Raw genomic sequence first — 27,855 nt, forward strand, 5'->3', positions numbered from 1 at the left:
GATTTACATTTACATTTATTCATTTAGCTGACGCTTTTATCCAAAGCGACTTACAATTGCTATATATGACAGAGGTCGCACGCCTCTGGAGCAACTAGGGGTTAAGTGTCTTGCTCAAGGACACATTGGTGTCTCACAGTGGATTCGAACCCAGGTCTCTCACACCAAAGGCATGTGTCTTATCCACTGTGCCATCACCACCCCACTGCGCCATCACCACCACATGATATCTGATATGGCACTGATGCATCATGCATTTGTACATATCGATTAGCCAATTATCTCTTCCTGCATGATACTCTATGAGGGATCCACACAGTCGTATGTGTGGGTGTGTGAAATCTGGTGGGAAGAGCATGTGGGTGAGAGAGATAGCAGTAGGGTGTGGTGGAATGTTCTGGGATGGCTGGAGGGAGTTTTATGTTTGTTCACAAGGGACTATATGAATGCATATATGTGAAATGTGTATTATAAAACATTATAATTCGATAGACAGACAGACAGGGATGGATGATAGAAAGATTTTGAACAAAGGATAGATAGTGTTTTTGACAAAAATCACTCAAAAAGTAAGAAAGAAGCTGAGAAAATTGATTCCACCAAACTCCCACATAACTGCATCAACTCCTGAATAAATGAGAATGTGAGCATTTACACTGTTAAGCCTCTTTCACGCAGAGATTCCGCAAAATACACGTATAATGTGTTCCGGGAATCATCCCGGGATTGTTTGATTTTGGTTCATTGACACTGCCAGTGATTTTCCGGAATCTGTGCGTGCGTTCACACACAACCCGTAAAGTGTTTGCGTTCACACAGAAGGCACTCCGGCAATTTTCCGGGACCAACGTGCAGTGTGAAAGGGGCTTTAGACATTTCTGTAATTTCTACAGTTATTTACTGTATATCACCCAGTATAATACTGCAAATTCCCTTTACAGTAAATAACTGTAATACCCTTTGCATCATGGGAATTTTCTGTGACGTCAGACCCCACATACAGAGACTTACTGTATTTTTTAAAATTGCTGTATAATACTGTATTTGCTTTAATGGCCTCTTTGGTGCCATTCTATTGAGGTTTTTTTATTTTCCTAATTTCTTACATTTGGATTGAAAAGATTTGCCCTACTATGTCTACAACGACGCAACAGCTTGGGACTGACTACACTGGACGTGTTATATTGCTTGTAATGATTGGAAAATCATTTGTCCTTCACGTTTGTCCTTCATGTCAGAAAGAGCGTGAGCGCTTGGAGTACATGTGCATCTGTACGTCAGAAATATACAAAGGCATCACAGCGTTCTGGAGAACATCTGCGCTGTGTCGATGCACCTTACAAGAGAATAAGACCAGTAAACAAGGTAAAAATATGTGTACGTTTGTCTGTGTGTTTGTGTCAGATTTTTGCACATTTACCCATCAACATGGTGGTTATTTGTCAGCTTATTGAATTAAGTTACTGAATTAAAATTATTTTTAACAAGCAACGCTCGGCCTTATCGGAAGATGTCACAATAATTAAAAGTGTTTTAAAAAGATGAGACCACAACAAAAGTAGAAGGAATAAATAGTGCACTTACATATTGCACAAGGAACTTAAAACAACACAATAAAACTAGAATAACTTAGGCTGTTAAAAGTTCCTTGTGCAATATGTAAATACACTATTTATTCCTTCTACTTTTGTTGTTGTCTCATGTGACACTATGTGACACTGTAACACAAAGACACATTTTATAACGCTCAATATGTATTAAGATGGTTTTATACCTACAGTGGTGTGAAAAAGTGTTGGCCCCCTTCCTGATTTTTTATTTTTTTGCATGTTTGTCACACTTTAATGTTTCAGATCATCAAACAAATTTAAATATTAATCAAAGATAACACAAGTAAACACAACATGCAGTTTTTGAATTACGTTTTTTATTATGAAGGGAAAACAAAATCCAAACCTATATGGCCCTGTGTGAAAAAGTGCTTGCCCCCTAAACCTAATAACTGGTTGGGTCACCCTTAGCAGCAACAACTGCAATCAAACGTTTGTGATAACTTGCAATGAGTCTGTTACAGCGCTGTGGAGGAATTTTGGCCCACTCATCTTGGCAGAATTGTTGTAATTCAGCCACATTGGAGGGTTTTCGAGCATAAACCGCCTTTTTAAGGATAGGATCCTTCAATAGGATTCAGGTCAGGACTTTGACTAGCACTCCAAAGTCTTCATTTTGTTTTTCTTCAGCCATTCAGAGGTGGATTTGCTGGTGTGTTTTGGATCATTGTCCTGCTGCAGAACCCAAGTTCGCTTCAGCTTGAGGTCACGAACAGATGGCCGGATATTGTCCTTCAGGATTTTTTGGTAGACAGCTGAATTCATGGTTCCATTTATCACAGAAAGTCTTCCAGGTCCTGAAGCAGCAAAACAGCCCCAGACCATCACACTACCACCACCATATTTTACTGATGGTATGATGTTCTTTTTCTGAAATGCTGTGTTACTTTTATGCCAGATGTAATGGGACACACACCTTCCAAAAAGTGCAACTTTTGACTCCTCAGTCCACAGAGTATTTTCCCTAAAAGTCTTGGGGATCATCAAGATGTTTTCTGGCAAAACTGAGACTAGCCTTTATGTTATTTTTGCTCAGCAGCGGTTTTCGTCTTGGAACTCTGCCATGCAGGCCATTTTTGCCCGGTCTCTTTCTTATGGTGGAGTCATGAACACTGACCTTAACTGAGGCAAGTGAGGCCTGCAGTTCTTTAGATGTTGTTGTGGAGTCTTTTGTGACCTCTTGGGCACTTGGGGGTGGGGGGTTAAACACTTTTTCACACAGGGCCATGTGGGTTTGGATTTTGTTTTCCCTTCATTTAAAAACTGCATGTTGTGTTTACTTGTGTTATCTTTTATTAATATTTCAATTTGTTTGATGATCTGAAACATTAAAGTGTGACAAGCATGCAATAAAATCAGGAAGGGGGCCAACACTTTTTCACACCAGTGTATATATTTGAGTTTTAATGGTTTTACATGTTGTCTTAGCCATTTTAATCCTCTTAATTATTTTATGTGTGAATGTTTTTAAATGTTCTTGGGTCAGGAAGTAGACCAGTATAAAGCAAGCAGCATGTCAAACAATCAGGGTCATGAACCAAACTACTGCGCTCGCTGGATTGTGCAGTTATTTCTGGACTTACCATTCCAGAACTTCACACATCTTAGATAATCACTTTCTTTGGACTGTATATACACCAGTGGGCACTTTTACCTTGGGACTTCAACCCACTTGGATTCTTAAGGACTGTTTTAGGGTACGATTCACATGGACAATCTACTTTTAACAGCCTAAGTTATTCTAGTTTTATTGTGTTGTTTTAAGTTCCTTGTGCAATATGTAAATACACTATTTATTCCTTCTACTTTTGTTGTTGTCTCATCTTTTTTAAAACACTTGTTTTACCTCACACAGTTTAATCTGACCCCTTTTAATTATTGTGACATCTTCAGATAAGGCTGATCGTTACAACTAATGTGAAATTCTTATATTATCCAATGAGAAATTTTGTTCAGGTGTTAGTAGTTAATGTTGGCCAGTAGCCTATTGAGAAAATAAAATCGTATGTTAGCTAAGTTAAACAAGTTTTAGAGCTAGATGCCTTTTGTTATAGTTTTTATTGGAATTTATGATTTTACATTTTTTGTATTTGTGTTTTAAAAGCAACTGCAATGAAGCAAACTCGCTTTTTCACATCGGAAAAGCCTTAAGACAGGATAAATTGTGAAGATGCACTGTTCCAGCATTGGAAGACTATATTTTTAAGTGTTATACATGCAATGTTTTAAATAAAGAATTTGATATTTTGTAATTATTGTGTCTGTTTTAATTGAATACCAGTAGTACCTATGTACAGTAAAAAATAAAATGAATTGTATATTAAAAAAATATAAAATCTAATGAAATCTATATTAAAATTAATGAATTACTGTAGTATACTGATGAATTGGATTTTTACAGTAATTTACTATAAAACAGAACAGTTTGCAACTGAAAATCAAACACAGTTTGCAAATGTAAATCTTAATTACAGTAACTTACTGTAAAAACCCTTTGAAATGTCTAACAGTGTACTTGTAAACAGGCCGTGTTGATGTCTGGAAAACCAGCCTGCATACCTCCAGTGGTTACTACGAAACTGTCAATCAAACAGAAACCAAACACAGAAGCGAGATGACAGCTCTCGCTCACTGCATGTATGTAACTTTCACTCCTTCAAATGCTACATATCCGCTCTGTACCATCATTAATGTAGCCCAACCAGATCTGCATGTTGATTAAAGAAAGCATGTTGGATGTTTATATCCTAGTAAAGGAAAGCAGATCTATTTTTGTACTTTAAGAATTCTGGTTATATAAGCCACATGAAGTGTTGCATGTATCCTTCATGGAGATGAAAGCAGCTCAGTGAAAACATTTGAAAATGGATCAGATGGTGTGCGATAATATCATAATTGTTGTCACTCAGTTTGCAAAGACCAAAAAAACAGGTTTGGAACAGTTTCTGAAATGCTACCCTACAATTTCAATTTAATAACCAACATTGATAACTAATTACCGAGCATCAAACAATCAACAGCATATAATTCAGACGAGCACCTTCTGAATGACTGCTTTAACACAATCACATACAAACATTCTCAGCCAAACTTGAAAACCCTCAGAAGCAAAAGCTTCTAATTGTATGCATTTTAACACAACCACATGAGACGTTTCAGTCATCCATTTATACTGTTTACTGCGGAAAAAATTTATTAATTCTAATTACAAATGTATTCTTATATCATCCCACTGTCTTATTGTCCAACAGAAAAGACATAAGTAAGATTTCAGTGACCTCCCAACTTTTGAGAAATTACAGAAAAACATTTTTCTGTTCATTTTCTCCATAAGGATCAGTGCTATTTTAGTATTATTTATATACTATTATATTATTTATTCATATTTTTATTTAGCTTTTATTTTTTATATTTTCAGGTTTAATTTTAGTTTAATTTTTAGCATTTTGTTATGTTCTTTTGTCTTTTTTGTTCTACTTAGCTTTAGTTTATTTTTTTCCCAGTTATACTAATTTTAGTAGTTCAGCTTTAACTTAAATTTTATTTCAGTTAGTTGCCAAACCAACATTTCTCATTTTCATTTGTTTGTAATCTAATATTTATATTTTTTGGTTTCAGCTTTATTTAAAAAAAAAAAAAAAAAAAAAACTTTTAATAGTTTTATCTAACAATAAAAAAGTATAAATGATAAAGATTTTTTAAAATTCTGAAAAAAGAGATCTAAGCCATGAACTAAACCAAACAGCTTTGAAATGAATGACCAACTCTGATATGAATCTAAAATGTATTTGAAAATGTAAAAAATAATTATTAATTACAAGATTGAATACTTAACATCTTATACAAAGTCATGAACTGCACATCCCATGATGCACTGTGAATGATTTAAACAAATATAAATGGTACAATATTAAACTACTGGCTAAATGTCAACATACAACTGAATAAAATATGACATATTCGAAGTTAATTACAAAATTAAAAAAAGTTTTTTTTTTTACAAATGCATTTCTGTAAAAGATGAATAAATTAAAATTTTACTTCCAGAACCTATACTTCAAAAGGTCTTAAACAAACCTAAGACAACAGCGACTGAAACTAAATACTGCTGAACTAGATGAATGATGACTTACAGCAATCGGGTCAATGCTGAATCTCTTTAATAGATGCACGTCTCCTTGCCTTTGTGTTCCTTCTTGATTAAACAACATCTAATTTCTCTCTGCAGGTCTGTCTATATCTTCTTAGATGAATTTCGAGGGAATAGTTTGAGTGAACACACTTTTTCTCCCCATAACTATCTTTCCATCTGGTCCTTGTTTAAACCAACCAATCAGAGTCGAGCAGCCAGAGAAGGCTCCCATTTCAAGGCCTGTGTGTGTTTGACTGTCATTCTATCTGGATGTAAGGGAGAATACAGAGTGTGCTAATGAATATATGTGTGTGTGTGTGTGTGTGTGTGTGTGTGTGTTGGCAAAAGAGTTATATTTCCGTGTGTTTCTGTGTGTGTCCACAAGCATGAGTCTGTGCTGTAATATACGCCTGTGCGTTGTTAAGTACAGGCTATGAATTTCAGCTGTGGAGCCTCGTATATTTCCATTACATGAAGCGGTAATGACAGAGCCGAATTCGCTGTTATGACATTGAACATAAATACAAGAGACAGACAGACAGACTTAAGTAAACACACACTTCCATAGACGCTTTAACTCTGCAACTAAATCATTTAGCAGCAGATGGGAAATAAGTAAAGCAGCAGTGCAAGATCACTCATTCGCAGACCCACAGATCTCCACAGAAATACCCATCATTAACAAAATTTTACATGCCCACAACCTTTGCAAGTTTGAATTAAATGGGGAAAATATATTATGTATGTGTATGCGTATTGTATAGTTTTTATTTAGTTAGTTGTAGGGCTGCACGATTTAGATGAAAAAATGTAATTGCATTTTTTTCCCCAATAAAAAAAATTGCGACTGCAGTTTAAAATGAATGAATGCAGATGTAATAGGTCTGCATGGTTGCTATATTTGTAACGTGTGTATTTAGATATAATTTAGAATGTGCATATCAATGTGTATACCTAGTGAGCGATCCTTCGTCTGGTTGGTAGAGCGGACCACAGGCAGACTGGCTCGAGACCTGGAGCCTCGGGTGAAGGCGATGGGCATGTCACACTCAGACATGACCTCCAGAGCATCTAGAGAGACCAGTGAGCCGTGCTCCACCTGATCCACAAACACAGGTACTGGACTCGAACACGCCACACTCTGCTTAGAGCCTCGGTTCTGTAGAAAAAACAAAATAAAAGTTTGGATAACATTCTGGATTTGATGACACATCATTAGTGCAACTCCTCAAAACCATCTTTGGCTTCTCTGGAAAACAGATCATACCAACTTAAGATGTTACGGCTGTTTTTAGGACAGTGGTTGGTTCAAAGTGGTCTACTAGCACAAACCAGCTCGATAAAGCCATTTTGACGGATCATACCAGCTTCAGATGGTCAGGTTTTTTTTTTAGAACATGTAGCTGGTTTAAAGTGGTCTACTAGCACTAATCAGCTTAATAAAGTCATGTTGTCTTTTTTAGGACATGGTACACTGTTTTTGGGATGTGGTAGGTGGTCAAAGCCATTTTTGTCTTTTCTGCTTGAAAAAATAGATCATACCACTGTTGTTTAAGAAATGGGACGTGGTTTATAGCTGGTTTAAAGGGATAGTTCACCAGTGAGTACCATTGACTCACATTATATGACTGACAGACGGCAACGGTTTGAGTTAAAAATCTACTGAAGAAACAAAGTCACCTACATCTTGGATGCCCTTGGGGTAAGCAGATAAACATCAAATTTCCATTTTTTGCTGAACTATCCCTTTAAGTGGTCTAGTATAAGGAACCAGCTTGATAAAGCCATTTTTTTGTCTTCTCAGCTGGAAAACTAGATTCTACCAGATTAAGATGACCAGATGATTTGATGATATATATAACTGGTTTAAAGTGGTCTATCAGCACTAATCAGAATGATTAAGATGATCTACCTGGTCAATCTCTGCACCACCAACTAGTAGATCAACATCAAGGTTGTCCATCTTTTTAAAGCACCATCTAGTGTATGACCATCAAGACTAGTCAATGGACACTCTTAAAAAATAAAGGTTTCTTATTGGCATTAATGGTTCCATGGACAACCTTATCGTCCATGGAAACTTACCACTGCACTAAAGGTTCTTCTATAGATTAACTGTGCTGAAAAAACTTTATTTTGAACAGTATAGAACCTTGTAAAACCATCAGAAGCTGGTTTTAGCTAGATTTCCAGCAGGGTTTTCTTCACTACATGCATGAAACTTAAACCACTCATTGTGACCAAAGCATAATTTGTCTGAATACATTAACATTTTCTGAAACACACATTGCACATTTCATTTAAAGCGACAGGCACCGGTCAACTGTGAAGACTGCAATCAGTCATGCAGATCAGACTGCCTACAGTACATACACCAAAAACTAGATTCAAAATGTATCCATCAAAGCCAGTATGGACATGACTGTATATATCAATACAGTCAGTACTGTACAGTCAGTAAAAACTGTTTCAGATGAATACGTTTTTCCATGTTAGGTGATTTTGTGGGATTGTTAAACACACACATGCAGAACACACACACTTTCATTTGTGCTTGTACTGACTCTGCGTGAATGAACGCTCTGGATTTTCAGCAGATATCTTTGAATATCTATCTCAGAGTGCAGATTGGACAACATCTCCTGAAATAACTATTAGGACAGAAAGAAAGAAATACAGAGTATGAAGACAAAAAAACATTGAGGAAAGTATGCATAATAGAAGAGAAAATGTGGAATTCAGTTTGAAAATCGCCACAAACCCACAGCAGATGATGAGCACCTTCATGCTAAACATTTTATAACCTTCAAAAAGTGTTTTATAAGTACTTCCTCCAACACAAAGAGGTGCAGAGAAGTTTGTGACAGTCTCAATTTTATAATTTTATAATTCATTTAAACAGCTTTTGATTTTGAATTTGTATTCAAACATGCCACATTTGTTTACCAGCCATCCAGGAACTACATCAAGCTGAGTAAAATATGACATACAATCATTAGCAAACTGCTCCTTTAAACTCTGGTAACAGGAATCAGTTTCAGTCAAATACATTTTATAATAAGTCATGACATCTGATACAAAGAGCTTTTGATATTTAAATTGGCTGATGCATGGTTAACAGTCAACTGATGTATGAAAGAGCAGATCTCCTGACACTGAAACACCCACACACCTGTGGTTTCTTGTAATTTAGATGTTTATTCATCTCTTTGATGTGAGGTAGCAAAAGAGAGAGTTTGAACTAAACCAGATGAAACCGGATCAGAACTTTCCAGACCACAGCAAAGTGTCCTGGGGTTCTTTTGAGGGCAGGAGGTGGGAAATTAGATCCACAACCACCAACACGACGATAGTCAGTGGGCACGCACAAAACAGGAGCTGTCAACCGACCGATGACAATAAAAGCTCAAGGGTGTGTTTGTGCGTGTGTGTGAGTCATCACAGGTTAGCTTCTATTCTCGAACCTTTTCTATAATTAACTGAAGATCATCACAAGATCAAAATGTTTTTGAGAGTTTGAGATATTGAGAATTAAGAGTTAAACATCTCAATTCAAGCACCAAAGCCAAGAAATATCAAATAAACAGTGTTATGTTTCTTAAAATACTGGACTACACTATTCATTTTAGTTAAACTTTGTAGAATAATAGAAAAACATATAAATGCTATAAAAAAACAACATTAGGTTATTACTAGCCAAGTTAAAAATATATAATAATTTCAAAACAATTATTAAGAAATCATACTTACTGTAAATATTTGTTAGAATTATAATAAAGTATAAATAATGGTGTGTTAAAAATGGTACAATGAAAAACAAAGTATGCTAAAAAAGTAGTATGATAAAAAGTTAAAATATTATGATAATATAATCAAAATACATGATACAAAAAAGTATCAACACTAAAAAAATTGTTGTTAATTGGTAATTGGTTACCCTGCTGACTTAAAATTTTAATTTATTCAACTAAAATATTCCAGTTGTCCCTTAAATTAACATTGCGCAACTTCAAGTTGACTAATCTAAAAATTGTAAATCAGCAGAGTAACAAATTATTTTACGTTGAAACAACTTTTTGGAACAGTTTTTCTTTTTTTTTTTTTACAGTGAAATAATATTTTTTACAAATCACAGTACCTTAAAATTGTTCAATAAAATAGTATAAATATAATAATCATAGTATGTAAAAAATAGTATAGCAGTGGTGCCTTGATGGTATATTATTGGCATTGCATTTTAAAAACATGCTGCATGCTTTTAATGCTAATATTACCTATAACAAACATTTAGGGATGTTTGTTAGAAGGTCTGTAATACCGTATAAGTATTCTCCACCCTACAGATCAGATAAAAGTGTCTGCTCATCTGAATACAGTTATACCGCAAATACAGATATTGCTTGAACTATTGATCCGGAAATGCGTTGGTCAGGTTTGGTTTCTGTGTCTACAAAGGGACATTATCTTTAAACAGCATGATTGTTATTATGCTAACTCACTTATCATTAATTCACTCATCTTCATGTTATCTATGTGGAAACTGTGGCTAAAAAAAACAGCTAGAAACATTCATATCTGCAGCTGTAAGAATAAAAATGTTGTGTGTGTTGGCATGAATGATAAAGATACAAACAAGAGATAATGAGTACTGTACCTTGTGTGTACCTGCATATTGCTTTGGCAATACTGCAAAGCTATTATAGTCAAGCCAATAAAGCTTGTTATGAGAGACGAGAAAGAAAGACAGTAAAAAAAGTGATAACTGCACCAGATTTCATAATGATTTCTAAAATTTAAACAGTCTATGTTTTTAGTAATGAATGAGAAGGGCTGGACAGAGATGATTTTAAAGCTGAACTGAACTGACCCTGCCAGTTGTTTTACCCTCTTTTTTTCTGGGCATGATACTTCAGTTAAAGTGGGATTCCCCTTGCTAAAAGAGTAATGTGACATCAGCTATACTCATTATGAACAAAAACACTCACACACAAGATGCCTTGGAGTCTATGATGTCCTGTCCTTGTCTGCCCTCACAGACAACATTAAAAGAGGCGTATTTTACTTTTTCCTTGAAGGTTTTTCCACTATAAGTCAGCTTATAATGGGTTCTTGCACCAGCAACATTTTCACTCTCTTTGGCCCTTAGAATCATTTTTGCTACTGTAACCTTAAGAATCTACTTTAACATTAAATACCTTCTATATGCAAGCAATTTGCTAACCTTTTGTATCTGAAATGAGTAACAATGGCAAGTTGTTGGGCAATTAAAAGGTGTTGACATGTAAATATGGGCATTCAGTCATATGTTAATGCACTCAATGCCCTGGCGTCATTATGGTGACGATGCCTGAATAGCCCGTTTTTCTGCTTAGTCTCAAAAAAAAAATTCTCAGTGGACCGGAGATTTGTGTTGAGAAAGTTAGAAAATAGCTACATTGTAAACTTAACTCATATTTCAAAAGAGTAAAGAACATCTTCTTTTATATGACACGAACCCCTTAAATGAGCCAGATACTGAATAAAAGCAGCGGATAGCAAGAGAGAAAAAGAAAATTGTTTCACTCTTTTGTTTCGCTTTTAGTGTGAACAGGCCTATACACACATATCCATGCATTACACACACTTAAACACATTAGTCAATGATTCCGAGTGACGGTTTAGTCTACATTAGAAAGAGTAAGATGAACTGACATCAATGCTGCCTTGGCCTCTAAAATATTGAATCATGGTGTGTTCATAACTATAGACGTGGTTGTACTTACAGTGACTAAATTGCTGGAGATATGCAGTTTTAGTCTTGTTTCTTGTTAGTAGGTGTTTCTACTCAAATGTAGTACCCAACTGCATCAGACGGCGGATCTCATCAGTTCTGCTATCTGCACTCCCATTGGTAGTCATCGCATCATGTCATTTGCATAAATCAAACTCTTCTATTTAAACCCCAAATATAGGATAACTGAATCTTTAAAAAGTGACATTCAAAAAGTTCACACAGTTCATTTTACTGTTCAGACAGCTATCCCATCATGAAAACAAAAAGTGTAAATGGCCTCCAAGATGCATCTGAGATGGACAGCAATCCAATCAATGACTCAAACCACCTCATTTAACAACCAAAATATTTGCTTTGTTAAACCAGACACATAATCTTATCAGTAATACAATAACAGACCTACGGTTAGCTCTATATCGCCTGCACACAAAGCAGGCCAGCAGATACTGTATCTAAATCCTGTTGAACCAAGAGCATCTGGAAAGTTGTCCATCTGGTCTTGTTTTGGTCTGGTGAAAGGTATAAAGGCAATTTTCCTTTTTTCCTTTTATGCCGGTTCTTCTCTCTCTCTCTCTGTGTGGATAGGGCAGTGCAGGAACATGTGAGGGTGAGGTCACAGTCTGTCTGGGCCAAACAGAACCAGATGGCAGCTCTGTTTTTTCCGCTCACAAAGTTTTGTGATATGCGTTCACCATGCCGGTGCTTGAGGTCTGGTCCGCACGTAAAGGTGGCACACAGATGTTCGGCAGGGAGGTGTGTGTGTGTGTGTTGATAAACATCTGAGCGATCCATTACATCAACACTGACACCTTGGCAGGAAAATATCACACACGCACAGATGGGTTTGGGCATGTTTGCTGACTTTGCAGGTTCATTCTTAATGTAATACAGAGGAATTTCTGCTGTTGGTGTCAGTGTGTCTGTTAGTGATGTTGCAAAAATTGTTCAAATGTATTCTTTTTTTTTTTTATAACAATAACATAATTGCCAAATTGTATATAGTATAAATACAGGCATTTTGTGTCTTATTTTTCAGTAAAAATGTTTTATTATTTTGAATTATTCTGAAATATTTTTCTAATCTCACGAACATTTTTTTTTGGGTTCAAGTATAACAACATTAATGTTTAAAACACAAAAAAAGATTTACTTGCTTGAAGAATGATTCGATATTTAGGTAACATTTATTTTAAGGTGATGTATTTACACTGTATTTGCAGTTGCAAATGTATTTACCATTGTAATAACAGAAATATGCATAACTAGTAACTAACCTTAAATCAAATTCTAACCGTAACCCTATAATAAGTACATGTAGTTAATTAATATTACTCAATACTTACTTGTGTAATTACAATGTAAGAATGTCACAAAATAAAGTGTAACCAATAATTTTATTGGAAAACATGACAAAACTGCTAAGAAAATCAATTTTGCAGGTCAGTATATTCTTATGCACAACTGATTTCTCACATATTGTTGGTTTAAATAAAATATAAAATTGTTGCTGCAAGTTAGATGCATAAAACTAAGAAAAATATGTAATGTAGCAGTTCCTAAGACTTTACTCTCTCACTTTACACATCTTACCACAGAGACTGAGTGCAGAAAATGCAAAAAGTCTCCTTGTCTGTGCCTAAAAAAGACTTTAATATAATAATTTACTGACTGTAAATGAATTGACCCTGCTTGATGATCCTAACCCCCATAACCCTGAACTGTCTCTAGACGTCGGATCCTAGAGGGTTAAATTTCCTTTGTCAATCAAAGAGCAAAGGTCACCACCCTGGGAAACTCCCCTTTTTAAAAACATTTGAACAGACATTAACAAATACCTGCTCACTAATAATAATAGTATGTCACTAGCTATTTTAATAATACTGTTACTGTCTGTGTCAGCCTCATTCAAGGAATATTAAATACTGTAATCATCAGCAATTTCATGGTCTAACTGGAAAATTGTCTGTTTTCCTACTATTTCTGCTAACCTTGGTGGTTTGAACTGTAGCAGAAAAAGGAGAGAAAATGTCTGAATTGAAAAGGAAGGAATGTGCTGACACATCAATTACCTTGAGTGTTCGGTGTTGTAGCATAATTGTGAGAAATCCACATTCTGCAGAAAAGGTTATGTAGCACCTTAGCACTAAAACATGACAATATATACACACCACCATTCAACAGTTTATGGTTTGTAAGATTTGTAAATATTTTTGAAAGGAGATTCTCACCAACGCTGTATTTATTTGATCAAAATACAGTAGTTTTAAGTCTTACTGACCCCAAACTCACACTTCAATCACAGATCAAACTACAGCTTTAGCCAAACCTGGCTCCACTCAAAATGAAGCTCTGGTCCTCATTTTGATCTTTGGTTTGGTACTGGCCCATGAAGAATGGGAGAGGTCAACCTCAACCTCAGTGAGGCCAGTCACAGGCTCTCCCCTCTCATTACAGGACACTGACCACTGCCACACACTCACACAGATACACACAATGACACAAACGCACAGGAAGAAAGAGGAAATATCTTTCAGATGACAGGATAAGAGAAGGTGCGGGTGAAAGTGTGGAACAACAGAGAGCAGAATAAAAGAAAAAGAGGCAACAAATAGTAACAGAATGAGTCACTTCACTAATCTATATGCTGAAAGATCACTTTTCAAACCTGTCTAACACTGAGACAAAACACTCCTGAGAAAACTTAGCATCACTCAAAACTTCTCTATGGGGTTACCTTTTCACACATTCTCAAAAACCTTCATGTAACTGAATCAAAAGTTTCACTTACATAAACGGAGATATGCAATCTCTGTGAACATACACAATCGTTCAAAAATTCAACCAGGGTAAGTAAGATTTTTGAGCATCAAATCAGCATATTATATTAATATATTACTGAATAATCATGTATCACACTGAAGACTGGATTAATGGCTGCTGAAAATAAAAAATGTAAATAAAAAAGATTTTAATACAACAGTAATTTATATATACATCCTTCGATAAGTGATTTTTGCATGATAAAAGGCACCTCTCACACACCATAACAATGCATAGCTGGTTGGCTCCTCTGCACATCATGCTTAAATGAGCATCAAATCCCCATCAGAGCAGCTTGCCACAGTATTTGCATGGCCCTGTGAAATTGGACCATTCATGGGAATGAAGCAGCCAAACATGCAAAACTGAAACTGCACTGACGCTTTGAACTGACAGCGTCACCAGTGTGAGCTCATGACCCCAGAATGACCCACAACTGAACATTTTAATATATCAATTCACTCATGTCTGCTCTTGGCAGACAACGGCAATGATGGAGAACTGGGATGGTGCCAAGCGGTTGATCTGTGACCAGCCGGGGTTACTGCACTAAAATAAACTGCGCTGTAGATCATTAGGAACAAGATCAGCATTGTAGTGCATAGGATTGTGTCAACAAGAAAACTGTGCTAATATTGTGATTCATTTAAACGTTTCTGACAGCCAACAATTTAATATTACAGTATAATTAGTGCAAATGATTATCCAGCATAATTAGAGAGTGTTAGTTAGTGTTTCAAACTGGCATAAACAATGGTGTCTTGCTCAGTCATTAATTGGAAGAACGTACGTCTTTATAAAGAATGTAAAAATTAATCTTACACTTAAAATCAACTTCCTGTCTGACAGCAAGCTCAGTTTCCACCCAGAATGCTCATCCCTTTTTGAGCAATGCTCTTAAAGTCATTGCATTAGCTGTCAAAGTCTGAAACAGGATGAATTCTTAGTGTGACTTTCCAAACAGGTCTAAACAGCTTTTTAATACACTATATCATGGCTCATTTCATTTGAAAGCAAACGCTGACAGCTTCTTTACAGCATTATTGATGGTCTATCAGTTTATTAGGCATACAGTATGTTTTGTCAAGTCAAAAAATAAATACCTAATTTAACCAACAAAGGCTTCATTGGAAAACCATGCCCCCATCTTCATTTTTGCAAAACTCCTAATGAACACTAGTGACAGTAAAACACCAAGAACTTTTATTCCTTTCCACACAAATGAATAATGATGGCAGATAATCAAATAATAAAGACTTGTTTTTGCATGGTTCCTTCCACAACCTTCCTATAACCTCACAACACTACTATAGTGCATTATTTGTGAACTAAATACATTGCATTACATTACCAGCTCCAAATATATGGCTCTTTTGACAGTAAACTTGCTTGGCAGCTCACCTGGTATAGCGCTGCACTTGTGATGCAGAGCACTGAATTTAACAGGTTTTATTCAAACATATTACATTACGTGTGTGTGTGTGTTTGTGTGTGTGCCAACTATGGCACTATCATAATTATCCTTTATTTAAATAACCCCATGTATCCCTATATTGTCTTAGGTTTGTCAGAAGAAATTATCAACCCTGTTGCTGTGATTTTCTGGTACACAACTGGCTATTTAAAAAAGGGGAATGTTGAATAATCATAAGAATTAGATTCTTTATCAATTACCGCCAGCAAATTAGCACAAAGTATTGTTCTTAGCGAAATACTTTGAAAAAAAAAGTGCAGTTAGGTTTTTATGATTCATTAGTATACTTTTTTTAATACACTATTCTTGCTATCAATGAAAAGCCTTAAAACATTGTTGAAACGTTTACCTACACTAAAAATATACATTACTTTCCATCTTATCTTTGACATCTTTGGTCAAGCTCCGCCCCCTTCCCATTATTCGCACCTTGAACCTTGCCAATTGAAGCTTCCCTACAAACTACTATATAAACCTAGCACGCCAACAACAAACCACAAAAGCCAGGTCTTCACATCTTATATGTTCCCACGCAAACGAGAGCAGGAAAAACAACATATCTCAAGAAGTCTATCGCTGTCTAAAATAAAAAACGGGCATGATGGAACAGTCAGCAAGTTATATTAAACATCCAAACGATGGCTAAAAAGTTTCAACCTCCCAGCACTCCAATCGCCCCCTGAGCACACCTGGTTAGGCACAGCAGACACCTGCCATTGTTGTCCTTCTTATCCGCATCTTTTCAAAGTCACTCTCCAGAATGAATCGCATATCGAGTTACTTACTGCTACAGTAACGTGCAGAAACGCAAACGTGCGCGCGCCTTCTCTAGTTACAGAACGCGCCGCTCAGAAGTTTGCGCGCAAGACTAGAGACAATCGCATGATCGAGTTTGCAGGCGAATGGATTGAGTTCATATAAATAGATTGCACGTTTTTTTTTAAAGGACGAGGAACTGTTACTATACCTTATTTCACAATATGCAGGCACCCTCAAAACAATCGTCCTCAGTTCCGACTCATTCTCAGTATTCCCATCATTTGGAGGAAGTCAGAATAGTATGCCATGTCCTTTTAGTCTCTATTCCCGGAGTAAGTACAGTTCGCTCAATGGAAGAGCACGAGTCTGTGAGAGAGAGTGTGTGTGTGTGAGTTGCGCACCCCTCCTCTCCGCGCTTTGCCCTAGCAGCTCTGCGCGCTCACCTAGTTGTAAACTGAGCCAAGTCTGCGCTTACATCACACATTACTATGGTGACTTCAAATCCCTATAACTCTCCACCCAAAATACCTGGCGGATCATCACACAAATAGAAATACGTTTGTGAATGAAATGTTACAACGTCAAATGACTCCTAAATCGAATCAGAGCATGCAACATTTTTTTCTTCACAGAGCTTTATTAAGTTTAGTGTTCTTAATTCATTTGATTGTGTTTTGTTTATTTTTAAATAATAGAATAATACAACGATCACCATGGCCTATGTTTTATGCATTTCTTTTATATTTATTGTCCCTAATTTTATTGTCTGTTTTTAAATAAAATATTTAATATTCTCTAAAAAAAAATCTAAATTAAATTACAACAGGGCTGACAATTATTTTGAACAAAAACATCTTATTACCATAATGAATTAATGCACAAAATTTAAAACATCCACGCTTTCCATTCAGTAGTGACAACGGCATTTTTTTTTTACGTGACATTAATTTACACTTACAGTAGATTTCTTATACTTTCATTAATATTATATTAAACTTTGAGACGAATAGTGCAAAAACCACTGAAATAAAGATATTTAGACAAAAATGTGATGCAACACTCACTGATCTCTCCTACTTTTAATTTGGTGTGAGGTGAAGGGCAGGTGAAGGCTTACAGAACTAAATGCTAAACTCCTCATGTTAAGTGCGATTCCTGCTGATAGTGTTCAGTGGTCAGCAGTGTATCAGCTACAGAGCACCCATACAAAATAAAGACAGAAACATTCAGAACAGCTCATATGACACACATTCAATGCATCATGCCCTTATTAATGCAGGACTGAACAGTTCTAAGATAGTAACCACCAGTCCCACCTTTAAAACAAGATATGTTTTTATACGTTTGTGCAATTATTTTAGAATAACAGGTCTGTGTTAAGTATTGTAAAAGCAAATGATTGGCCATACAAATAAGATACAGAGAAAAAAGGTTAGTCAAGTGTATGGATGACTGGGCACTAAACCAATCAAAATTCCTCTCTCTCTCTCTCTGTGTAAACCCGCCTACACTGTTACAAACTCTCTCTCTCTCTCTCTCTCACACACACACACACACACGCATTCTGCAGCCAAGTACTCTCATTCTTGAGAGGCTGTCAATCACCTCTATTGTTCTGCTGCGTAGGTCTTTAAGAGCAGGTGAGAGGCCTTTTGTTTTCAATCAGAGTAAACACACGCAATACTCCCTCACTCACCCACTGTGGGGAGGCGTTTGGCCCCTGCCCCCACCTTTTCTCTTTAATACCCCCTGGGGCAATCCAAATAACATTCCACAGGCTCACTGAGTGGATGAGTATGGGCAAAAACGAGTGAAAAGAGAACGACAGAGCAAAAGAGTACATTTTATAGAAAGCATGTTGTTCTCACAATCTTAATGATACATCTAAAAGTGTTATGTATATAAATTATCCCGTGTTGTGCTATATATAATTTTTTTTGGCACATTAAACCAGAAATGTACACACGGTCAAGGGTTTGGGATAATTGTTTAAAAATGATTTTGATCTCTTATGTGCACCAAGATCACAACTCCACCATTGCTACATGGCGAACGAGACGTGAGGCGTGCCGATCCATGTGCAAACTTTTAATAATAAACACAGTCAGTACACAGGCAGGGTCAAACACTGGCAAACAGAAATGGCACGGGCAAGACACAAGAGAGATCCTAGGGCAAGCGTGGGTCAGCGATCGGCGAACAATATCCAACAGGGCAAGGCAGAAAGATAATCTAGGTACACGAGCAGTAATCCAAGAGGTACAAACAGAGTCCGAAGGGCAAGGCAAAGGGTTAATCCAGGAAACACGGGCAGAAAACAGGAAACGAGACTATAAACAAAACAAACTAAACTTAGACTTACAAAACATAGAATGGCTCGGTAAGGCAGCTAACACTTGGAGAGGGTTATACGCAGAACCAGACTCAGAGCTAGACATACACACAGAATGGCTCGGGAAGGCAGCTAACACTTGGAGAGGGTTATACGCAGAACCAGACTCAGAGCTAGACATACACACAGAATGGCTCGGGAAGGCAGCTAACACTTGGAGAGGGTTATACGCAGAACCAGACTCAGAGATAGACATAAACACAGCCTGGTTAACAGAATACGCATGCCAATACTCGGCAGAGAGGAAGAGGAAGTCCATGGTTTAAGTAGGGTGTGTGATTGTGTGATAGTTCTCAGGTGTGAGCGTGATTAGTGCAATCAGCTGTATATATGTGTCGTCAGTACAATGGATGATGGGAATTGTAGTTTGTGGGTGAAGTGCAACAGTGGTGCAAGAGTCAATGTGATGGAGAAGTGACCTCTGGTGGTGAGTAAACAGAAGTCCACAGACCGGATTCGTGACAACCATTCAAGAGCTTGGACTAAGTAAGTTAAAAAAAAGGGTCATTATATTGATTGAAAATGAGAGTAAAGTAAGATTTTTATTTTAAATAAATGTTCTTTTAAACGTTTTTTTCATCAAAGAATCCTGAAAAAAGTATAATGATTTCCACAAAATAATAAGCAGCAATATTAACATTGATAATAATAAGAACTAGTATTAATAATTGAGTAGGCAACCAATAAAAATTAAGAATCAGAATCAGAATGAGCTTTATTGGCCAAGTATGTTTACACATACAAGGAATTTGTTGTAGTGACAGAAGCTCCACAGTGCAACAGAAAGACAGCAACAGGACAGGACAAAGATAATAAAAGAATAATATACAAATGTCCAAATAGACAATGCACGAAGCAGCAAAAACACAATATATAATATAGACAACTATGTATGTACAGGTGAAGTATGTGCAAATTAGAAATGAGAAAATAAAAATAAAATAAGTGAGTGTGGTGAATGGATAATGTATTATAGTTGTGTGTTCCACGTTTATTGTTGAGTGTTCATGAGATGGATTGCCTGAGGGAAGAAACTGTTCCTGTGTCTGGTCGTTCTGGTGCTCAGAGCTCTGTAGCGTCGACCAGATGGTAACAGTTCAAAGAGGGAGTGTGCTGGGTGTGAGGGGTCCAGGGTGATTTTACCAGCCCTTTTGCTCACTCTGGATAAGTACAGTTCTTGGAGAGTGGGGAGGGTTGTACCAATGATTCGCTCAGCAGTCCGGACTATTCTCCGTATTCTTCTGAGGTCAGATTTGATAGCTGAGCTGAACCAGACAGTTATTGAAGTGCAGAGGATGGATTCAATGATGGCGGAGTAGAACTGTTTCAGCAGCTCCTGTGGCAGATTGAACTTCCTCAGCTGGCGAAGGAAGTACAACCTCTGCTGGGCCTTTCTGACAATGGAGTCTATGTGAATATCCCACTTCAGGTCCTGAGAGATAGTGGTGCCCAGGAATCTGAATGACTCCACTGCAATCACAGTGCTGTTCATGATGGTGAGTGGGGGGAGAGCAGGGGGGTTTCTCCTGAAGTCCATGATCATCTCCACAGTTTTGACCGTATTAAGCTCCAGGTTGTTAAGACTGCACCAGACAGCCAGCTCCTTAACCTCCTGTCTGTAAGCAGACTCGTCACCGTCCTGGATGAGGCCGATGTCGTCTGCAAACTTCAGGAACTTGACAGAGGGGACTTTAGAGGTGCAGTCATTGGTGTAGAGGGAGAAGAGCAGTGGGGAGAGTACGCAGCCCTGAGGAGCTCCAGTGCTGATTGTACGAGTGCCGGATGTGAATTTACCAAGCTTTACTAACTGCTGTCTGTCTGTCAGGAAGCTGTTGATCCACTGACAGACGGAGATGGGGACGGAGAGCTGGGTTAGTTTATTCTGAAGGGTGTCCGTGATGATGGTGTTAAAAGCGGAGCTGAAGTCCACAAATAGGATCCTCACATAAGTCCCTGGTCTGTCCAGCTGCTTCAGGATGAAGTGCAGTCCCATGTTGACTGCATCATCCACACACCTGTTTGCTCTGTAGGCAAACTGCAGGGGGTCCAGTAAGGGACCAGTGATGTCCTTCAGATAAGCCAAAACCAGTCTTTCAAATGATTTCATGGCTACAGACGTTAGAGCCACAGGTCTGTAGTCATTAAGTCCAGTAATTTTGGGTTTCTTTGGGACGTGGATGATGGTGGAGCATTTGAAGCATGAGGGGACTTCACACAGCTCCAGTGATCTGTTGAAGATCTGTGTGAAGATGGGGGCCAGCTGGCCAGCACAGGATTTCAGACAGGCTGGTGACACACCATCTGGGCCTGGTGCTTTCCTTCATTTGTTCTTTCTGAAGACCTGGCACACATCTTCGCTGATTTGAATTGTAGGTGTGGGGGAGAGGAGGGTTGCTGGAGGTGTTAATGGTTGTGTGGAGAGGTGTTCAGGGCGGGTGTGGGGTGTTTTTTCAAAACAACAATAAAACTTGTTCAAGTCGTCTGCTAGTTTTTGATACTCCAGAGTGCTGGGGGATGGTGTCTTGTAACTGGTGATATCCTTCATGCCTTTCCACACTGAAGCAGGATCACTGGAAGAGAATTTGTTCCTTAGCTTGTCAGAATAATTCCTCTTTGCCACTCTGATCTCCTTTTCCAGTGTGTATTTGGCCTGTTTGTACAAGACTTTATCCCCCTTTCTGTAAGCATCTTCTTTGGCCTGACGGAGCTGTCTGAGTTTTGTAGTGAACCACGGTTTGTGCACATATTCTCACAGAAACTGATATAAGATGTTACAGTCTCTGTGAGCTCATCCAGATCAATGGCAGCGGCTTCAAAAACAGACCAATCAGTGAGAGAGAAACAGGCATGTAAGTCCCGCTCTGTTTCATTAGTCCATCTTTGCAGATGGACTAATGAAACAGGCTTTGCAGATTTAAGTTTCTGCTTGTAGGTCGGAATAGGATGAAACAAACAGTGATCAGAGAGTCCTAAAGCTGCTCGTGGAACCGAGTGATATGCGTCCTTTATTGTTGTGTAACAGTGATCCAGTATATTACTGTCTCTGGTGAGACGTGATATGCTGTCTGTATTTTGGCAGTTCGCGGGAGAGATTTGCTTTATTAAAGTCCCCGAGAATGATTAAAACAGAGTCCGGGTGTTGTTGCTCACTCAGTTTCTGTGAAGCTGTGCTCACGTGCGCTTGCGGTGGAATGTAAATAATCACGAGAATGAACGAGCAGAACTCCCGCGGTGAATAGAACGGCTTGAAGTTAATGAAGAGCGTTTCTAGATCTGAACAGCACATCTTCTTTAACACAGTTACATCTGTACACCACCTCTCATTGATGTAAAAGCACGTCCTGCCGCCCCGCGATTTCCCTGTTGATTATACCCACACAGGTATAAATTACATTTTTAAATATATTAAAACAGAAAACGTTCATTTCAGATTGTAATAATATTTCACAATGTTATTGTCACGGTGCACACACGAGGGAGGAACCAGGAACACGCAGACGAGGATACAAACTCAAATAACATACTTTACTGAAGAACATCAAGGCAGGGCAAGACAAGGCAGGACCAAAACACAGACAGGAACACCGGGGAGTAACGAGTAGACCAGACAAATTGTAACTCAACAGACAGGACTAATATACACAGGTAAATCATAGCTAATGAGACAAACAAGGCTGGACAAGAATTAAACTAATGATATGACAGGAAACAAACCAAATATGGACACAAGGGGCAGGAACACATGACACACACACGACAGTTCCCTGACATAACTCCCCCCTCCCGAAAGGCTCGTCCCGAGCCTTAACAGTTCCATCAGGGAGGGGGGGTGGGCGCTCTGGAGGCCTCTCAGGACAGACACGGACCACAGGACGGGGACCTCCAGAGCGGAACAGACAGACAGGACCCATGGCGGAGCAGGGAGCTCAGGAGGCCATGGCAGGTGGTAACTGTGGCCATGGCATCCTTCTTCGGCCCACCCACTCCACCCAGAGCTCTACTACCCCCCCCCAAAATTTCCATGGGGAATCCAGGGGGTATCAGGAGCCCTCCGGGGCTAGACAAACAAAACAGTACAAGACACGACATGAAACCCTCCAGGGTCAGACAAACACGACAGGACATCCCACATGAACCAGAAGCCCTCCTGGGCTGGCTAGGAAGCTGAGTCTTCCTCTGGGCATGACGAGGAGTCAGGGGCCCTCACAGGGTCCCTCAGCGACCTCCTCCACTTCTGCGACAGGGGGGGCAAGCGGCTGCGACTGGCCTCCATGGCCACAATTCAAGGAGCCGCCTGCCCCAGACGAGTCTCCATGGACAAGACAAGACATGGCATGACAAGGTAAGTTTAAAATGTTCCTGTGGGCACAACAAACACAAACACGGCTCTCCTGGCCGTGACATGTGGACTTGATCCACGGAGAGGGTATCGGCGACCGGCAGGCTTGAGTCAGCGGCAATCCGGTGGGCTTGAGTCAGCGGCAATCCGGTGGGCTTGAGTCAGCGGCGGACCGGCGGGCATTGAGTCAGAGGCGGACCGGCGGCGTGCACAGGGGAGCCGCCGACGGCGGGTTGGCTTTCCCCGCGGACGGCAGCGTTGATCTCCCGCGAACGGCGGGCTCGGTGAAGCCGCCGACGGTGGGTTGGCTTTCCCCACGGACGGCAGTGTTGATCTCCCGCGAACGGCGGGCACGGTGAAGCCGCCGACGGTGGGTTGGCTTTCCCCACGGACGGCGGACTTGGGTGAACCGCAGGTGGCGGCGTGAACTCCCGCGAACGGCGGGCTCGGTGTGCCGCGGACGGCGGCGTGAACTCCCGCGAACGGCGGGCTCGGTGTGCCGCGGACGGCGGCGTGAACTCCCGCGAACGGCAGGCTCGGTGTGAGCGGCGAGGTTGGGATAGCCGCGGGCAGCGGCGGACATCTCCCGCGATCGGCGGGCTTGACTCAGCGGCGATCCCGCGGGCTTGACTTCAGGGCTCGCGGCCAGCGGACTCGCGGCACTCGCGGTGATCCCACCAAACTCCCACGCCCACTTGACGCGGGCTAAGGCAGGATGACGAGCGGCGACTTCCATGCCGCGAGGGACAGACAAACAGGAACAAACAAAAGACTTTTAAAAAACGGAAAACAAAATGAGGTGAAGGGGCGCCGCTTACTGTTTGGGTCTGGTCTTCTGTCACGGTGCACACACGAGGGAGGAACCAGGAACACGCAGACGAGGATACAAACTCAAATAACATACTTTACTGAAGAACATCAAGGCAGGGCAAGACAAGGCAGGACCAAAACACAGACAGGAACACCGGGGAGTAACGAGTAGACCAGACAAATTGTAACTCAACAGACAGGACTAATATACACAGGTAAATCATAGCTAATGAGACAAACAAGGCTGGACAAGAATTAAACTAATGATATGACAGGAAACAAACCAAATATGGACACAAGGGGCAGGAACACATGACACACACACGACAGTTCCCTGACAGTTATAGTTGCTACAATATTTAATCAAATAAAAGCAGCTCTGGTGAGCATAACAGCCTTCTGTAAAAATATCTTAACTATCCCAAATCTTTGAGCAGTAGTGTACTTTAAGATCTGGTCAGTGCTAAACTTTATAAATTTTCTCTTACAAAGAGACTTGAGTGTGACACCGAACAGAAAATGGAAATTTTAGGGCATGGCCTGACAACAAAAATGTGTCATTATGATATATGGCACAGACTTCAGTTCTCACCTCAGGCAACAACGGCTGGGCACACGCACTGAAAATGGATTCTTTCGGCCAAAGGGGAAAGATATAAAACAAACCTCCACCTGTTCAGACTGAGAGGTCATTCTATTTACAACCTTTTTAAGTGCTCTGCGGCTCTACAGTGTGGTTGGTTATGAGGTTGCAGTGAGAAAGAAAACTATCCAGCTTTTTAATATAAAAATAATTTAGCATATAATGAATGGAGCTAATATTATGAGTCAGCCGAGAGGTGATCCCTGTGGTCATATAACTGATGAATGTGCAGCGTAAGGACAGCAGTGCCTCGTATTCACAGACTGAATACAGTTTCATATTGCAAGATGTGTCATTCACTGCAGAAACTGCTCTTTGTTCACTGACGTTTTTTCAAGAAAGCAGACCAGATAAAAAAAATTCTTTTATTTTCACTACTTCTTTTTTTCACTGTATGGCCTCTATCTGATATTTACAGCAACCAGATAACACAGTCCTTAAGATCCGGAACAAAGAAAACCTGTGGGCAACCTTTGGCTGACCAACTGAAGATCAATAGATAACACATACACACAAGACACTGTTACAACAATGAGATAAGTTTTAGTGCTCTTACTATAATTTTGCATGGTTCAGTGCAATCATTGCAACCATTTAATGCCAGATACATAACTTGTTTTAATGTTTCTTCCAGCTACTACCCGCACGCAATAAAACTGCTGCAGTCTCCTTAAACCATTCAGCCACTGGTTAATGATCATATAAACATTTTTACTACTTTTCCCGGTATTGCGATATGGCATATGTGACCCTGGACTACAAAACCAGTCATAAGGGTACATTTTTTGAAATTGAGATTTATACATCACCTGAAAGCTGATTAAATAAGCTATCCATTGATGTATGGTTTATTAGATACGGCCGAGATACAACTATTTGAAAATCTGGAATCTGAGGGTGCAAAAAAATCTAAATATTGAGACGCCTTTAATATTGTCCAAATGAAGTTCTTAGAAATGCATATTACTAATCAAAAATTAAGTTTTGATATATTTACAGTAGGGAATTTACAAAATATCTTCATGGAACATGATCTATACTTAATGTCCTAATGATTTTTGGCATAAAAAAAATCTATAATTTTGACCCATACAATGTATTTTTGGCTATTGATTGCTACAAATATACCCCAGCGACTTAAGACTGGTTTTGTGGTCCAGGTTCACATATTTGTGTTGCATTTTTATAGTTTGCATATTTTACTATTCATCTGTTTCAATCATGTGACTTTTATGCTATATTTATGACCATGAGTGAGACAAAGTAATGGCAGTGAAAATAAAAACACGCACACATACCAAAAAAAAAGAAAGAAAAACCTCTTATATTTGGATTTGATCCATACCAGGTCCCAGAAATCTGTTTTATCATTTAGCAAAGACCCTATCAAATATATATAAAGCTATATATATATGAATATATTCATATATATTGAAGAAAAAAAGCTGAAATGACATTTGACTGCCAACAATCACATCTTTTCTTGATTATAAAGGCATGTTAGAGTGGTCGTTTTTATAAGCCTTCAAGTTTCTGAAGGAAGTATTGCATAAGTGGCTATAATATGACATGTATGTGATACTCCACTGTTATTAAAAGATTTAGCTCAGGGCTGTCATTCAGCTTTGTTTATGATGCTAAATACACCTATTTCCACAAATCTGCTTCATATCCCTAGATCAAATACATTAGTGGACAGATTCTGGACTTCTGGAGCCGACATTGGCACAACAAGATAATATTGGCAGTGAGTGGTCTTCACCTGTTCTCGGAGTCTCTCCTGATGGCCCATGATGGCGGAGGCGTGGTGAGGGTACTTCTGCTTCAGATGTTCCAAAAAGGCCTCTCGTTTTTTATCCATATCTGAGGGCTGCATGGCCAGGATCTCCTGTGAGCTGCGCGCTCCGCCCAACGTGTGTCTTCGTGGAACACCTGTGCGGCTGGATTTGGCCTCACAGCGGCTACCAGGGCTGTTAGCAGAAACAATCTGATGTTTACGGGCCAGGTGCTCGGCGTCTTCGCTGGAAGTCACCTTTAGATTTCCCTTCAGAGGCTCTAGGGGGGAAAAAAGACAGAGATGCAATGGAATGATTAGAGAAAAGTGGGAAAATATGAGAATGTTTCTTTGTGGACTGCATTTGCACTGGGTATTACGGAAATCAATACATATACACACACACACGCTAAATAAACTTTTACAGATGTCAGACAGATGATTCTCAGATGGAGCTGTCGGGACAAGATCTATTAAATAAAGATGTCAGGTTGATCATCCTCAAGCTAAAGTTTCCAAAAGCCGAAAGAAGCAAACATGTCCTAACAAAGCTAGCAGAGCTTTAGCTGTTTACTTATATCAAATATGACACGCACACCCACAAGACACGCACATCAAAATATCATTTGAAACGGTAGACACACTTTCTTAGAAGTGAATAAAATTGAATGCTAAAGTAAGACAAAAACATTCAGTCATATTTAGTTAGTGTCATGAGCGCTAAAAGTGCTGAGGAGAAAAATACTCTGTCAGCAAAACTACTGTTGGGAATGACCTGCTCTCCGGTGTGAAGCTGGCACACAGATGTTTGTACCTAACATGGGCATTTTTTCCTCAATAACAAGCTGAGATATGGCCCAACTGGGATTCATTGTTTACTTTATATATAAGGTGAAAAATAGTAGGCTAGCATTCACTTTCTCACAGTGCCATGTTGTTTACCATAAATGCTCATTTAAGGGTCAATAAATCTTCCAAAGTGTAAGAGTGTTAGGTTGAGAAATCCTGAAACCCATCCTCCTCCCCTGTACGCTTAGTGTCACAGGACAGCAATCTATCAGGTCTATTTATAACTGCTAAGCCATACACATATACACACTTGTACACACAATCTCAAAGTAAGTCAACAAGAAAATCAAGAAATCCTGTTTCATTCAGCAAACATTTAACCCTGTCATTGCAACCTTGCATTATCACGTCTACATCAGCGTCACAGAGCCCTTACCTTCCCCAGGCAGGTCTGTCCTATTCTCTTCCCCAAGTTCTGCCATGCTCTTCAATACAATGACCCTAGACGCTGGATTTAAGAGTCTGTCTGTAGAGAGCAGC

General features: G+C 39.1%; 1 protein-coding gene across 8 annotated transcripts in view; it reads right to left on the minus strand.

The window, feature by feature from the left end:
* The window catches only part of LOC306865241 (sickle tail protein-like), a 107,743-nt gene that overhangs the window by 39,024 nt on the left and 40,864 nt on the right, over positions 1-27,855 (minus strand). For 6 of the 8 annotated variants that reach the window (XM_079409731.1, XM_079409735.1, XM_079409729.1 and 3 more), the window contains exons 2-3: positions 26,515-26,807; positions 6,697-6,901 (exon numbers count right to left, since the gene is read on the minus strand). In XM_079409731.1, the coding sequence (XP_079265857.1) occupies positions 6,697-6,901; positions 26,515-26,807 (498 nt within the window). Of the gene's footprint in view, positions 1-6,696; positions 6,902-16,776; positions 17,002-26,514; positions 26,808-27,855 lie in introns of those variants that run through there. The other 2 variants (XM_079409733.1, XM_079409732.1) reach the window with 2 other exon arrangements.

The sequence above is a fragment of the Barbus barbus genome (assembly GCF_936440315.1).
Source record: "Barbus barbus genome assembly, chromosome: 46".
Classification (NCBI taxonomy): domain Eukaryota; kingdom Metazoa; phylum Chordata; class Actinopteri; order Cypriniformes; family Cyprinidae; genus Barbus; species Barbus barbus.